General features: G+C 38.4%; 1 protein-coding gene across 5 annotated transcripts in view; it reads right to left on the bottom strand.

The window, feature by feature from the left end:
• Positions 1-13,365, bottom strand: part of COL14A1 (collagen type XIV alpha 1 chain) — a 205,969-nt gene that overhangs the window by 91,913 nt on the left and 100,691 nt on the right. For all 5 annotated transcript variants that reach the window (XM_081265815.1, XM_081265817.1, XM_081265818.1 and 2 more), the window contains exons 21-23: positions 12,840-12,962; positions 9,691-9,843; positions 6,978-7,094 (exon numbers count right to left, since the gene is read on the bottom strand). In XM_081265815.1, the coding sequence (XP_081121941.1) occupies positions 6,978-7,094; positions 9,691-9,843; positions 12,840-12,962 (393 nt within the window). The remainder of the gene's footprint in view (positions 1-6,977; positions 7,095-9,690; positions 9,844-12,839; positions 12,963-13,365) is intronic.

Genomic DNA, 13,365 nt, shown 5'->3' with positions numbered 1-13,365 from the left:
CAGACTCTCAAAAGCCTTATCCAAAGCTGCCTAAAATATTAGCAAGATCTGGAAGCAGAAAGTGGAAAACCAAGGAGACCCCAGACTGCCCAGTTCCCTCTCTCTTAGTCTTGATTTTTAATGAACATCCATGATTTCTTTCCATCATAAAGTAGAATTCTGAGGGGCCCCTCCAAACTCCCTGTATGCACTCTGAAAATCTTTTCTATTCTTTTAAAATCACAGTTGAAGAAACAGGACATGGGACTTAAGTGGCTTAAGGCCAAACATACTGTAGAGATGCCTCCCACCTGCTGGTTACCAGGTCCTTTTGATTCTACCAAGGAGTCCAGCCACAGCCAACTTCACCTCATGGCACTTCTACTGCCTTCTCCACCATGAGGCACAAAGAACTCGAGGCCCAGTTAACCGTTAGCACCTTTCTTCTTTCCCACACCTACAGCAAAATTGCTGGGCCTGTCCCGGAAGAGTTAGTGTTGGCCCTTGGGTCCTGAGCTTGAGGAAGTGGGATTGTTATGTTCATTCCTCGAGAGCCCATCAAGCCAGGTATTGGTATTAATGATAAGAGCAACCACAAAGATAAACATAGGCAACACTTAATGAGTGCTTATTATGTGCTAAGCAATATTCTAAGAATTTTATCTGTATTAACTCATTTGATCCTTACAATATTTATAACTATCCCCAATCTAAAGACAAGAAATTGGAGGCCAGAAAAGTTAGTCATTTGTCCAGTCCATAACTCAGTAGAAATGAGATCTTATTCAGTACTCTAAATTCCAGTGTCAGAGGGTGTTGTTTTCATTACCACTAAAGTATCATAAAATAATGTAAATTAAATGGATCATTTTTTTTCACAATGAAACCCTTGTGAGAGCCTCTGAGTGCATGTTAAATGTGCAAATACAACAGCTGGAGATCAGGTGGTGGGGCCTCATGACTCAGTGTTTTATCACTCATTTGGACATGGTTTACTCTGGTGGTTCCAATTACTGTAAAGTTTCACATACAGTTTCTTCTAGGCATAGAGTGTTTATATTTGACCATAATAGATAACTAGCTGACAGGAAGAATCACTGCTACCATGAAAGAGCAATTACTCAAGTTTCCCTCAAAAACAATTTTTTTTAAAAAAATTAGGGATTTAATCCAGAGGTGCTTTACTAATGAATCATATCCCAAGCTTTTTAATTTTTTTTTTATGTTGAGACAGGTTTTCACTAAGTTGCTTGGGGCCTCCCTAAATTGCTCAAGCTGCCCTCAAACTTGGGATCCTCCTGCCTCACACCTCCTAAATCCCTGGGATTATAGGTGTGTGCCACCACACCCAATTCTAGAATGCTCTTTTGATACATAGTGTTTAATTGATGCCTTATAAAGCTTTATTTTCAAGCATTTAAAAAATACCGTCAAAACCACATTGACTAAACACGTTACACATATTTAATGGTTAAAAAGAAATATCCACTCCTCAAAAATGTTATTTGCAAAAGAATTTATTTAAAAAAATAGAAAATCTAAACACAGACTAGCTGCTTTAAGTGCAAATTGTGAAAATGTCAAATAATTTTTGTTCAGAAAGTATAATACTAGATAAACTTCCACCTATATTTTAATGTACAGATATTGGAACAAAACACCTGTGTACTTCAATATGTATATATCAGAATAAACATGATATATGTGTTTTTAAATTTTGTCTATGGAAAAATCCTGACCTTTAAAAATCTGATTACATTAAATCCATTTCATAAAGGAAATTCAAACTTATTCTTATATATTATGATTAAAGATTTTCAGAAAATTTTATAATACACCCTTTATTAATTTGTTTATAATGAAATATTATCTGCCCTGATCATTTTTTTGAATATTATATAAATTATGAAATAAAAACTGTTAAGGTGTTTATGAGATTATATTATTACTGTGAAGGAAATTTGATAGTAAGTACAATTTAGAAAATCCAGTACTCTGCTTTGCTGAAGTCCAAGTTCAGCCTGTGGTTCCCAGGCTTGGAAACTCACAATAACTCTTTCTTTCTTATCCTTAAGCACCTTTTGGAGCTTTCTGGAGGCCTCTGTGAGCCACCCATAATACAAACAGTGCATACACTGGATTATATTAATCTATGTCCACAAAAGTTTTCTAAGAATTCTCCAGGGAATCAATTCTAGAAATGTGCTTTTCTGCCATTTCCTATTTCTTATAGATACTTGAAAGACCTTTGAAAATAGAACATGAATGGGCTTTACTGCTAAAAATAATAAACCCATAATCCACTGGAAAACTGGAACAGACATTATAAAATCAATGGCGAATAATATCAGTTTGTTTCCTAATACTAACAAAGAGGGGCTCGGTGAACAGAGCTGTATCCATGTTGCTTTTGGCATGTGCAATTCAAGTCCAGTGGCTTTTCTTTAAAGGAAAATAAAACCTAAACTGATCAAATGATGACTAATTTCTTCAACCCCTTATGCCAAAAACATTAAGTCAATTTTTTCGAACATTGAAAAATCTGTCTATATTTGTCTATTCTTTTCTAGGAAGCAGGGATAAATACTTTCTCTGAATGATCATCCTTTTGATACTGATGCCACCAACTCCCCCAAATGTAACAAGAATAGTTTCTGAGAACCCTGAAGGATATTCAGAATGTACGTTGGAACTTGATGATATGAATATTGCCACTCCCCAAGTCCCTCAAATACAGTTTCCGAATCATAATGTCACCATTTCAAAAACTTTCAGAAGTTCCCAAATCATAATGTCACCACTTCAACAATTTCAAAAACTTTCAAAAGTTCCCAAATCATAATGTCACTGTTTCAAAAAAGTATTGAGAATGGTTTTGTTCCATATGATTTTTTTTTTTGGTGGGGGCGGGGGATCTGGTCTTGGAAAGACAGGTTCTCCATTTATGAACTCTCTATCCTTGTTAGTGGATGCTATTACAAAACTGACATTTCAATACTTTAAAAGGAAATACATAGGGTGGGGGATATAGCTCATTTGGTAGACTGCTTGCCTAGCATGCACAAGGCCCTGGGTTTAACCCCCAGCACCACAAAAAAAAAAAAAAAAAAAAAAAAAAAAAAAAAAAAAAAAAAAAAGAATACCAGTAGAATATCTTCTGAACTCTTTTCAGAGAAAACTACAAAGAAGTTCACCAAGTTGTGGGGATTAGGTAGGGAACACAGTATTTGAGCCTTTGTAGCATATAATACATAAATTTGAAGGGAAATGCTATATCCAACCCTAGGTGCCAAGTCAACTCAAAAACAGATGGAGAGAGGGACAGAGCCCCAGATCACCCACCAAATTAATAGGGTTTCTCATGGGGTTCTGAGTTAACAAATCCAATTAAAGGCCTTTCACTTTGTTCTGTCCTAGAATTGCCCAAAAGTCTAAAATTGAATTTGGCAAGTAGATGATTGGCAGCTTGTATTCTAGTCTCTCCTAGGAGGACCTAGTCTTTCTGGTAATCTTTTCTTTTTCCTCTTGGCCCTAAAAAAGCTTTAATATTTACATAAGTAGAGGACATGTCTTGCATTTAATCTTCCTTTCTTTGGATCTATTCCTGCCCACTCTTGGTCTGTATGAGTTGGAGAGGACTAAATTCCACTCCACCCCTCTTTGCTACCACCACCAGATACAGGGTGGAAAGCAACCAGGACCAACCAAGTCAGTTTATTTCATGCCTGTGAACTCAATGACAGATTTGGGGCATGTGACCCACACCAGGCCAATATGACTCAGTTCCTGGACTTCCGTTGGAAATATTGAGAAAGAGAATTTGAGAAGATGTCATTCTGGATCTTACTGGGGCCCACACAGAGCCTGGCTGAGAATGAAGGCAGAGAAGAGCAGAACAGAGCAGAGGATGGAGCAAGACTTTACCTCATGTTCAACCACAAGAATGGGATCCTAATTCATATAAGTTATACTCCATGTATAATATGTCAAAATACATTCTACTCTCATGTATATCTAAAAAGAACAAATTAAAAAATTTAAGAAAGACTTCTTCTTGGTGACTCTGAATGCCTAGATATAGACATGCCTGGAATTGGATACTTCCAGTCCTCTCAACATAGAAACCAATAATTTGAACTTTTGGTTTAAGTTCCTTTTATCTAGGTTTCCATAAATAAAATTAACAAATGTGAATGATACAGCCTGGAAACTTTATTCACAAAAGCAATGTACAGGTAATTGCCTCAGTTAATGACTTCAAATCAAGTCACTTTTAGACAAATGGAAGCCCAGAGAAAAGAGCTGACCAGCAGTTGTGGTTATAGCAGAGACCTGTCTATACTGACTTCATGTCAGAAAAAAATTGCACGTGATCAGGCCATGGGAAAAATTTATCCATTAAGTTGAAGAAAGCTGTCTGAGACATTCAGAAATAGGTCAACCTGGGGCAAACGCTTTTCTTCAACACGTGAAGGAATCGGGTCCCATTTACCCCTGGTATCTCCTTTGGCTGGGGTAGAAGAGTAGAGATCTCTACAGAGGCAGCACATGGAGTCAATGCAAGGCATCCCAGAGCTGTTAACTCCTGGGCCATGGGACTTTCATGCCCTTAGAAGAAGGGACATCTAGCCACAAGTCCTCCAGAGATAGTGAATCAGAATGGTCATCACATTTCTCTGTCATGTAAAGAAGCTCAGCCTAATTCTGCCCCACTCCCAAGCAGAAAGACAATTCCTTGATCTAAATCATATACATTAACATATTTACATGTTCCCTACTGCCACCCTCATGTTCACACCCCCACCAACGTTCCTCTTTGAAGCTGTTGATTACGATCTGTTGCTGATAAATAATATTTAGTTAGACAACTGGGAGAATGAGGCACAGGCTAATTTTGCTCATAAATCTCTCAGCTATAAATGTTGCAGAGAAGTAAACTGAACAGGACTTTTGCACACTCTTGTTTAATTGAGACTATAGTGGCTCAGCTGAAAGTTCTCTGGCAGCCTGAACATGATATTGAGGGTGCACAAGCTGACTTAACTGGAAGATTAAAACAGTACATATATGAACTCAGCTTTTGGCCAGCAAAGATCTTGGCTCTAGAAATAAATTATTGTGGGCTTGGATTACCAGATCAACAGTATCACACACATTAATCATGTGCTCTGATAAAAAATCACAATGCTGCTTGCAGATATGCCACATTAAAATCACTGAATAAAAAATATGTACAGATCTTACCAATTCCATTTACAGAGCTAGTTTCAATATGTATATTTCTCAATCAATCTATACAGTTAAAATTTTGATGAACGACTATGAATATCTACAGGCGTTATGTTTCCTCCATTCCAACTTCTTAAATTATGTAAAATGAGAAAATTATTAAAGGATAGTTTGGGACTGTGATTATATGCTTAGTATTTTTTTTAAAGAGAGAGAGAGAATTTTAATATTTATTTTTTTCGGCGGACACAACATCTCTGTATGTGGTGCTGAGGATCGAACCTGGGCCTCACGCATGCCAGGCGAGCGCGCTACCGCTTGAGCCACATCTCCAGCCCTCCTTAGTATTTTTTAAAAGCCTAATAAACACTACCCTTCCATATTGAAAGTGACATATAAAGATTAATAAAATATGATTCGTGGTTTTGTAGTTGTTCCTCAAATGGTTTTATATCCTTCATCTACTTTTGGCTAAGCATCCCATAAATCAGATTTAACACATCACAAAATTCTTGTCTTCTCCTTTCTTTCCTCACTGTTTATTCCATATTAAACCACTCCCATATGTGGAGCCAGAGTCAGGCTTAGACACATGGAATCAAGGAAGTGGTGGCACAACAAAGCTATTGAGACACTATCTGGGCTGAGACTGGCAGGAAATTCTTCTAGAATGTTCTTCCTGCTTCAGCTTGTATTTTATATTTCGAAATGGTCTCAGGGCTCTCCTAAACTGTTTTTCCCTTTATGGATTGGCTCAAAAGTGTGAATTGTGGATTTTTGAATGTCATTATAGTGAGAGATATGGGCTAGTAAACCCAGTCTTATCTGGACCTGAACAAATTGACTCCTTCTGTTTTTTTACAAGGGGGAAACCAATGCCATTTGTCTACAAAGAACAGGCTAGCTTTTTAACAACTTTGCTATCAAGTGTGGAACATAATTTTTTTTTCCTTTGGGATTCTCTAATGTCTCCTATAATCCCCCACAAAATAACATGACATTTCTAATGTTTTTACAAATCAAATTAAAGTAATTGTTATCATTTTATTTCATTTTTGAATGCCATCCATGCTAATACCACGAAAAGAGGAATAACAGCCCTTGCCATTCAGTTTTGGGGAAACAAACTTTTGTTGCTCTTGTCAGTATTTATATTTTTGGCAGGGGATAAGCACAGATGGTTAGCATTTAACCACTGAGCCACATCCCCAGCCCTATTTTGTATTTTATTTAGAGACAGGGTCTCACTGAATTGCTTCGTGCCTCGCCATTGCTGGGGCTGGCTTTTAACTCAAGACCCTCCTGCCTCAGCCTCCCGAGCAGCTGGGATTACAGGCATGCACCACTGAACTTGGCTCTTGTCATTATTTCTAAGGGTGAGGAAGAAAGGTTTCTAGTGTTTCAACTTTTGGGTTAAGTTCCATATCACTGTTATCCTTCAGAACTGCGGTGCTGAAGAACTTGTTTGTGGCAACATGGACACACTGCACCTTCAGAGAGAGAGAGTGTGTTGATCAAATGTGTGTACCCGATTGACACAGATCGGCACTGGCCTTGTACCCATGGAGAGCTGAGAAAAATGGAGGTTGGGGGAGGACACGTGACAATGTGCTGGTCAGTCTGGCTCAACATACTGCATGGCTGACCATCACACAATTGTTCTTCAAGAGGGCTATTGTCTCACGTAACTTGTGTGCTGCTCACAGTGATCTTCATGGAATCAAGTTCACAAGGACTCAAGGACAGCATGTGTGATGGGCTGTACTCACCCTGGAGGGGTTCTAGAACTATCCTGTAGGCCGTGGCATGACGATGCACCTCCCATCGAGCACACAAGCTGGTCATTTCAATCTGGCTGACTTGGAGATTGGTCACACCCAAGAACACTATGATGAAATGGAAAGATAAATGTGTCACACTGAAGATGTTGCCACAAATGTCCCCAAGTCTGAAGACATTTGTAGTAAAATTCTTATGCCAACCTCCACACTGAGGTGGGAAATCCAGTCCTAGGATTTTATCATTGTTAAAAGCTGAATAGTATTTCCTTGTGATCTCACTCATATGTGGAGTCTGACAAAGTTGATCTTATAGAAGCAGAGAGGAGAGGGGTGGGTAGCAGAGACTGGAGAGATGAAGAGCAATGGGCAGAGCTTGGTCCACAGAGACTAAGTTACAGTTAGATTGGAGGAATAAATCTAGTATGTGCACAGTAGGAAGGGTGGCCAGAGTTAATAAAAATGCATTGCATATTTCAAAATAGTTATGAGAGGATTTTGAACGTTATCACCACAAAAAAATGAAATTTAAAGTTATGGATATGCTAATTACCCTGATTTGATCTTTACCATGCATGCTAGTATTGAAACATTGCATTGCACCCCGTAAACATGGGTAGTGATTATTTGCCAATCAAAAATAAAAGCAAAACAAAATGTGAATGAATGAGAAAGAACACATTTTTGAAATTTTTAAAATGAAAGAATTTATAGTGCAAATAGCTTAAAAACACATAGTTTGTATTAATCTTAGAACACTAATATGCAAAAGTGATTATTTTGACAAGCAATGTAAAAATACTGTTTCTCTAGGATAAGATAAGAGTAGGCATATGGGGTTTATCATTCAGATTCAAACACAAAAACAAGCAAAAAAAAAACCCAGAAAATTTTAATACTACCTACTTTCCTAATGGTCTTAGACTGTTTCCATCCATATAATTTTCTCTGACTTCTCCATCTTTTAGGTAACTCATAAAATAAAACATAATTTCTATCTGTAGATTGTTTCTTACTCTTACAGCAGAGAGGGAAGTTTTTTCTAAACCAAATTAAACTACTTCTCTCATGTACAACAAAAGGAAATTAATAATGGTTTCTATACTAAATTTAAAAAAAAAACATTAAATTTACTTATGTGCCATTATGTGAGGTTTGTTGTTGCTGTTGTTAAGGAGAAAGATAATAAATAATTAGCCTATTTTTTACATTAATGATAAGAATATATGAAACTTTAACACTCCAAGTTTTTTACAAAATGTTTGGAATGTTCAGTGTTTATTGAGAGAGTGAAGAAAGAAAAGAAAAGAGACGGAAGCAGAGAAAGGAGGACAGAATGAGAGAAGAAAGGATAGGGAGAGAGGCCAGGAAGAAAAATATCAGAGACTGAAGAAGTGTAATCCAAAGAGGAAAGTCAACCAAGAGAAGGAGAGAGGAGAGAGAAATGGGAAGATGCACAGCAGATCTGACATGAGCTGAAGGAGGGATAGTGGGTGCTGGCATAGAGCAACACGGAAATACATTGAGGTTTATGTCAGGGCCCAGAATAGTGTCACTTCAGCAGCCAAGTTCAAGGTCAGAACCACAGACCAAAGCCTTCCCAGACCTGTCAAATACAGAGACTGACTGAGATTGAACTTATTCAGCATCTAACTTTTAAGACCTCAAGATATTCCACAAAGGAGAATTAAGGAAGCCCCCTTTAATGAAGAGAAGTCCTCTATGAAATCCAGGATGGCTGGGGTCTAGTTTAGTAGAGGCTCTTTGTTGTCTGATATTGTCTATCTTCCTTGTAGAGTTGAGAGAGCTGAGACTCAGAGAAGGTGGGTAATGTGCCCAAGGCCATAGCTAACAAGCAGCACACCGAAGGGTTATTCTTTTGATGCTACCATGACCACCCATTCTCAAGAATACGCATGTACTGTTTAATAGCACTCAGGTTATATTATCACAGTTGAACTGTTTTTATGATGATCATTTCTGTATTACTTTTAATGTGCTATTTAAAATAATATCTGTTTAGAGTGATAATCTGTTTAGAGTAAATTATATGGATTTTGAAAAGTATTTAGGTCAAAAACTGTAAGTTGATGTAAAGAAATCTATTCCACAGATGGTGTAGAGGTATAACACACTTGAGGAATATGGAACGTACATGCTGGAATTTGGAAAATACTGCATATTCCATGGGTGTCTGTTGTGCTGTGTGCCAATGAGAAGTCCCAGACAGTGCGCAGACAGCATAAAACCCCACAAAAGAGAAAGAAGTTCGTAGAGTGGAGTGTCGTATACTTTTAATAGATGGCGTATGGGTGGGGGGCAGAGGCTGGAAGGAGAATGGTTTTGAAAAAAAGGCAAATTTCCCCTGGCCCAACTCTGACTGGCACTGGCCATGCCTGGTTACTTGCTGTTTGGAAAATTTCACTTATTTTGAGAAATGCCAGCAAAGACTTTCCAGAAGGAAATCCTATCCGAGATGGTGGAGCCAGTTTGAAAGCCAGGTGCTGACATCCCGCCTGCCAAGCCGGCCTGGGAACTCCCCTGAGGAAAGAGCACACCTCTCTTTCCAGGAAACACCATCCAGAAAGGACGACACCAGGGGAAAGAGAAAGCAACTGCCACGCTGAAGCAGGGCTTGGGTTCCCAGCAGCAGAGCCCCACACCCCACACGGAGCTGGGGCAAGGGGACGGACATCAGTCTTACGTGTTTTCACCAGGCCTGTCAGCGCGTCGTCGCTGAGGCCTGAGGCCTGGGAGGCGAATATCTTCACGTTGTAGTCCATTCCACTGAGGAGGTTGGTGATAAGAATGGTGTTAATGTCAGCACCCACAAAAGTCTCCAGGGTTGGGCCAGGAACTGAAGGAGAAGGAGCATATCTTTCAGCTATGACAGAATGTGCAAAAATGCAAGAATTCTTGGAGCAAATTGGACTCAGTCAGCTGCTTTTCAGTTGCCCAGGATTGTCCAGCAAGCAGAGAGCAGGGCTGAGACTCTGAACCTAGAACATCCAGCTCTAACACCCGTACCTGACCACCAGCCTGGAGATTATTTTTAGGCACCTTGTCTTTTTCCCATTACCATTTTTCCCTTTGTGCTTACTCAAACAAGTTATCCTACCTCACAATCTACCTTCCACCCTATTAGGAGCCACTCTGTTGGAACAGACATTTGAGGTACTTGCCCAATTGAAGAAAACATTATCAATTTTTCCCAGCTCCATCCTCAGCAAGCACCCAAGTGGAAGGAACAGCAGATTTTGTCCTGCACACCAGACCAGACCTGGCCACATGGGAGACTAGCTGTGAAAGTAGATGCTACAGTTTTATCTACCCCTTGTAGGATTTTTTTTAATCATTATTCAAATTTACTTGGCAGCATAAAAACTACTTTTATGTTAAAAAATAAGATAGGACCATGTTTTTTAAGAGTACATTATTTAAATTCACTTAGATAGCAAATAATTCTTAATACCTGATTGGTTAAATTATCTAACTTCTCATACAAATTCAATTTTCCCAACATGGAAATATTATGGACTGGGAGAAAAATAAGAACAATTTTTGAGATCCTGATTTTAGCTACATTACTTGTATTAATGAACATTATTCAGTAATTCATATAATAGTGATGTTAAGGGGAAAAATAAACCCTCAACATTGTCTGGGCCTTATGTTTGAACACACTAATAGAACCAATATACCAAGATATTTCAGCTTTATCCAAACTGAAACCTTAATCTATTAAGTTAAAAATACCCACAGTTTTCTGTTTTAATAAAATCTCCCATCACCTATTCCTTCAGACAATAAGCAATCTCTGGCAGCTAGCTCAGTCACTTCATTCACATCTTTTATAGGAAAGATGTTGCGTTTGAGTTACCACATGTTAACTTATTAGATCGAATAATTTGCATGGGTGAACTACAATTGAATTTATATCTTGGAGGAACTGGAAGATGTAGTAAGATTACAAAAAAAAAACACATCTATTCTGAGGACATGCTAAAACATCAATAACTTTTTATTTTAAATAGAAAAATCAAAACTTTTTTGAAAACTGTACTTGAAAAATCAATCATGGAATAATTAAAGCAATGTTTTACAGATTCTAAATTTTTAATATTGGACAGATGAAGCTTTTATCCCAAGGCCCTTGATCAGCTGGCTGCAGGCCTTTATAACTTCAACCAACTCTGTCTCAACTCAGTTTCTGGCTGGTGTCTTTGATTTCACATTAAAAGCATTCTTTGATAAGTTTTACGCAAATTTATTGTGTGCAGCATCTTTCCATATGTGCCCATTCTCTAAGAGCTCTGAGTTAGAGAAAGTTCCTGAAATACTCATCATGTTCCTCCGGAAGCCCCCTTTCCAACAATAGATTCATGTATTTGTTTGTATGTGTTCAATCAGCAGCTATTTTCCCTTGCTCCATATGTGCAGGGCAAATGGCCACATACAATTCTCCCACTGGGCCTGGACAGGATTTCTTAACCTCAGCACTATTGACACTTGGACTGGATGCTTCTTTATTACCACTGTGAGTGGTAGAATGTTTAGCAGTACTTTCTACATGCCAGTAGCATATCCCCGTGCCCCCAAGTTGTGATGATCCAAAATGTCCCCATTGGGGGCATAGTGCATCAATTTTGGGAACCACCACTCAAAACCAAAGCTATTGGTACTCAGAAAAATTGATAAATATTTGTAAAATGATCAAAAGAACTTGGGCAAAGATATCTTGCAAATTAACATAACCTTCAGTCCTAAAGCAAAGAGACAAAACAAAAAGCAGACAAATATATAGATAATGGGTTCCAAAGACTCAATATGCAGCAGGCCAGTGCACCAGTGCTCTATCCTTTCTATTTTATTTGTCATGGTTCACAAAGGTGTTTGTCTGGAGAAACTGGAGGTGAGACCATTTTATTTGTATGGGCACCATGACAACCGCTCCTGGATAATTAATTGGGCATAACAGAAGAGGCTAAAAATTGATACAGGGACAAGAACAACATCTCAGGTTCATCTTATCATTAGATCAAGACTAATGGAATTTTCAAAGGCAGAAAGCATTTTGTAATGGCTCATAAAATGTTTTTAAAATTTTCATACCAGATTAAGAATAAGTGTAGAAACTCTGCTGACCAACCAGAGTTCTGAAAGCCAGGTCTAGAAAATTGCAAAAATGTTTATAATAGGCTTTCAGTTTCCAGCTTAAACATCCATGAGCACGCTAAACGTAGGGAGATGATACTCTGAGTTGCAGTCCACGTGGTCTCCTCTTCACAGGCCAAGGGCACAGTCACCCCCTATTTACATCTTTCTCTTGCCTTTAAGATATAATGATGTAGAAGGCAGAGGAGCAGGGTCTCCTTGGGCATTGAACTATGGGGCTGCTGTAAAAGCATCTTTCTGCTTTGGTGAGTTTTATCTCCCTAGTTTCCAGAATGAGAAGTTGATCAATGTTATTTTTTTCAACTAATCAAAGAGACAGAACTAAAAAAAAAAATCAAAATTAGAGATTTCAAATATTTAGAATTTCCATTATCCATAGAGCCATAAAGTTCCCTGTTCCTAGAAAATGGAGGTTTCTTAGGCTGGTTCCTTGTCTAGGGCATGAGTAGGTCAGATGTAAGTCATTGCTGTGCCAGCAGCATAGGTCATGCTCCGCCCTTCTGATGATATCGGTCTGAACACTGCCCATGCTAAAAACACCTTTTTTTTTTTCTGAAAAACAAGAGGCTCTTCCTATTTCTTTAAAATAGAAAATCAAACAGTTACCGAAACAGAACAAAAAAAAATTGTCTTAAAATATACTTTAGATCCCTGCTCATGGGACGGAGCATTACTTACCACTGACAGGTTTGTAGAGGATCCTATAGCCTTTTACAGGGGCAGATGGAGGATCCCACGTGATGCGCAACCGGTTATACCATTCCTCTGAGACCCTTAAGTTCTGGGGACCAGAGGAGGGCACTGAGCAGGGAAGAAAGGGAGAAACACAGATTCAGTGTAGTTCCCTTCTTGAGGACCTCCACTGTTGTCAACAAAAGCTAAGATAACGTCACACAGGGTTAAAGACACAGGGTGAATTGCACCAAAACACACAGTGGGAAGCCTTTGAATCTGTGGTTGCTTTAAAAATTAAACATATGGAAAATTCCTCTTGTAAAGAAAGGGTTCTGTCTGGAATTCAGAAATCCATTCAATATCATGCTGGTTCCCTTTTCCTCAGTTAATGTGAAGTAACATCAAGTTGGATAGTGTTATTAAAATTTACTATCTACATCACCCTCTGCTCCACGTGATCAGAGTGATACTGAGGATGCTGCTCACACAAAATGAATAATGATTATTCTTGGAGGCAAGAGTCTAAGGA

The sequence above is a fragment of the Spermophilus citellus genome (genome assembly GCF_964194105.1).
Source record: "Spermophilus citellus genome assembly, chromosome: 14".
Taxonomy (NCBI): domain Eukaryota; kingdom Metazoa; phylum Chordata; class Mammalia; order Rodentia; family Sciuridae; genus Spermophilus; species Spermophilus citellus.
Note: the sequence above shows the minus strand (reverse complement) of the source record. Positions and strands in the feature narration are given on the sequence as shown.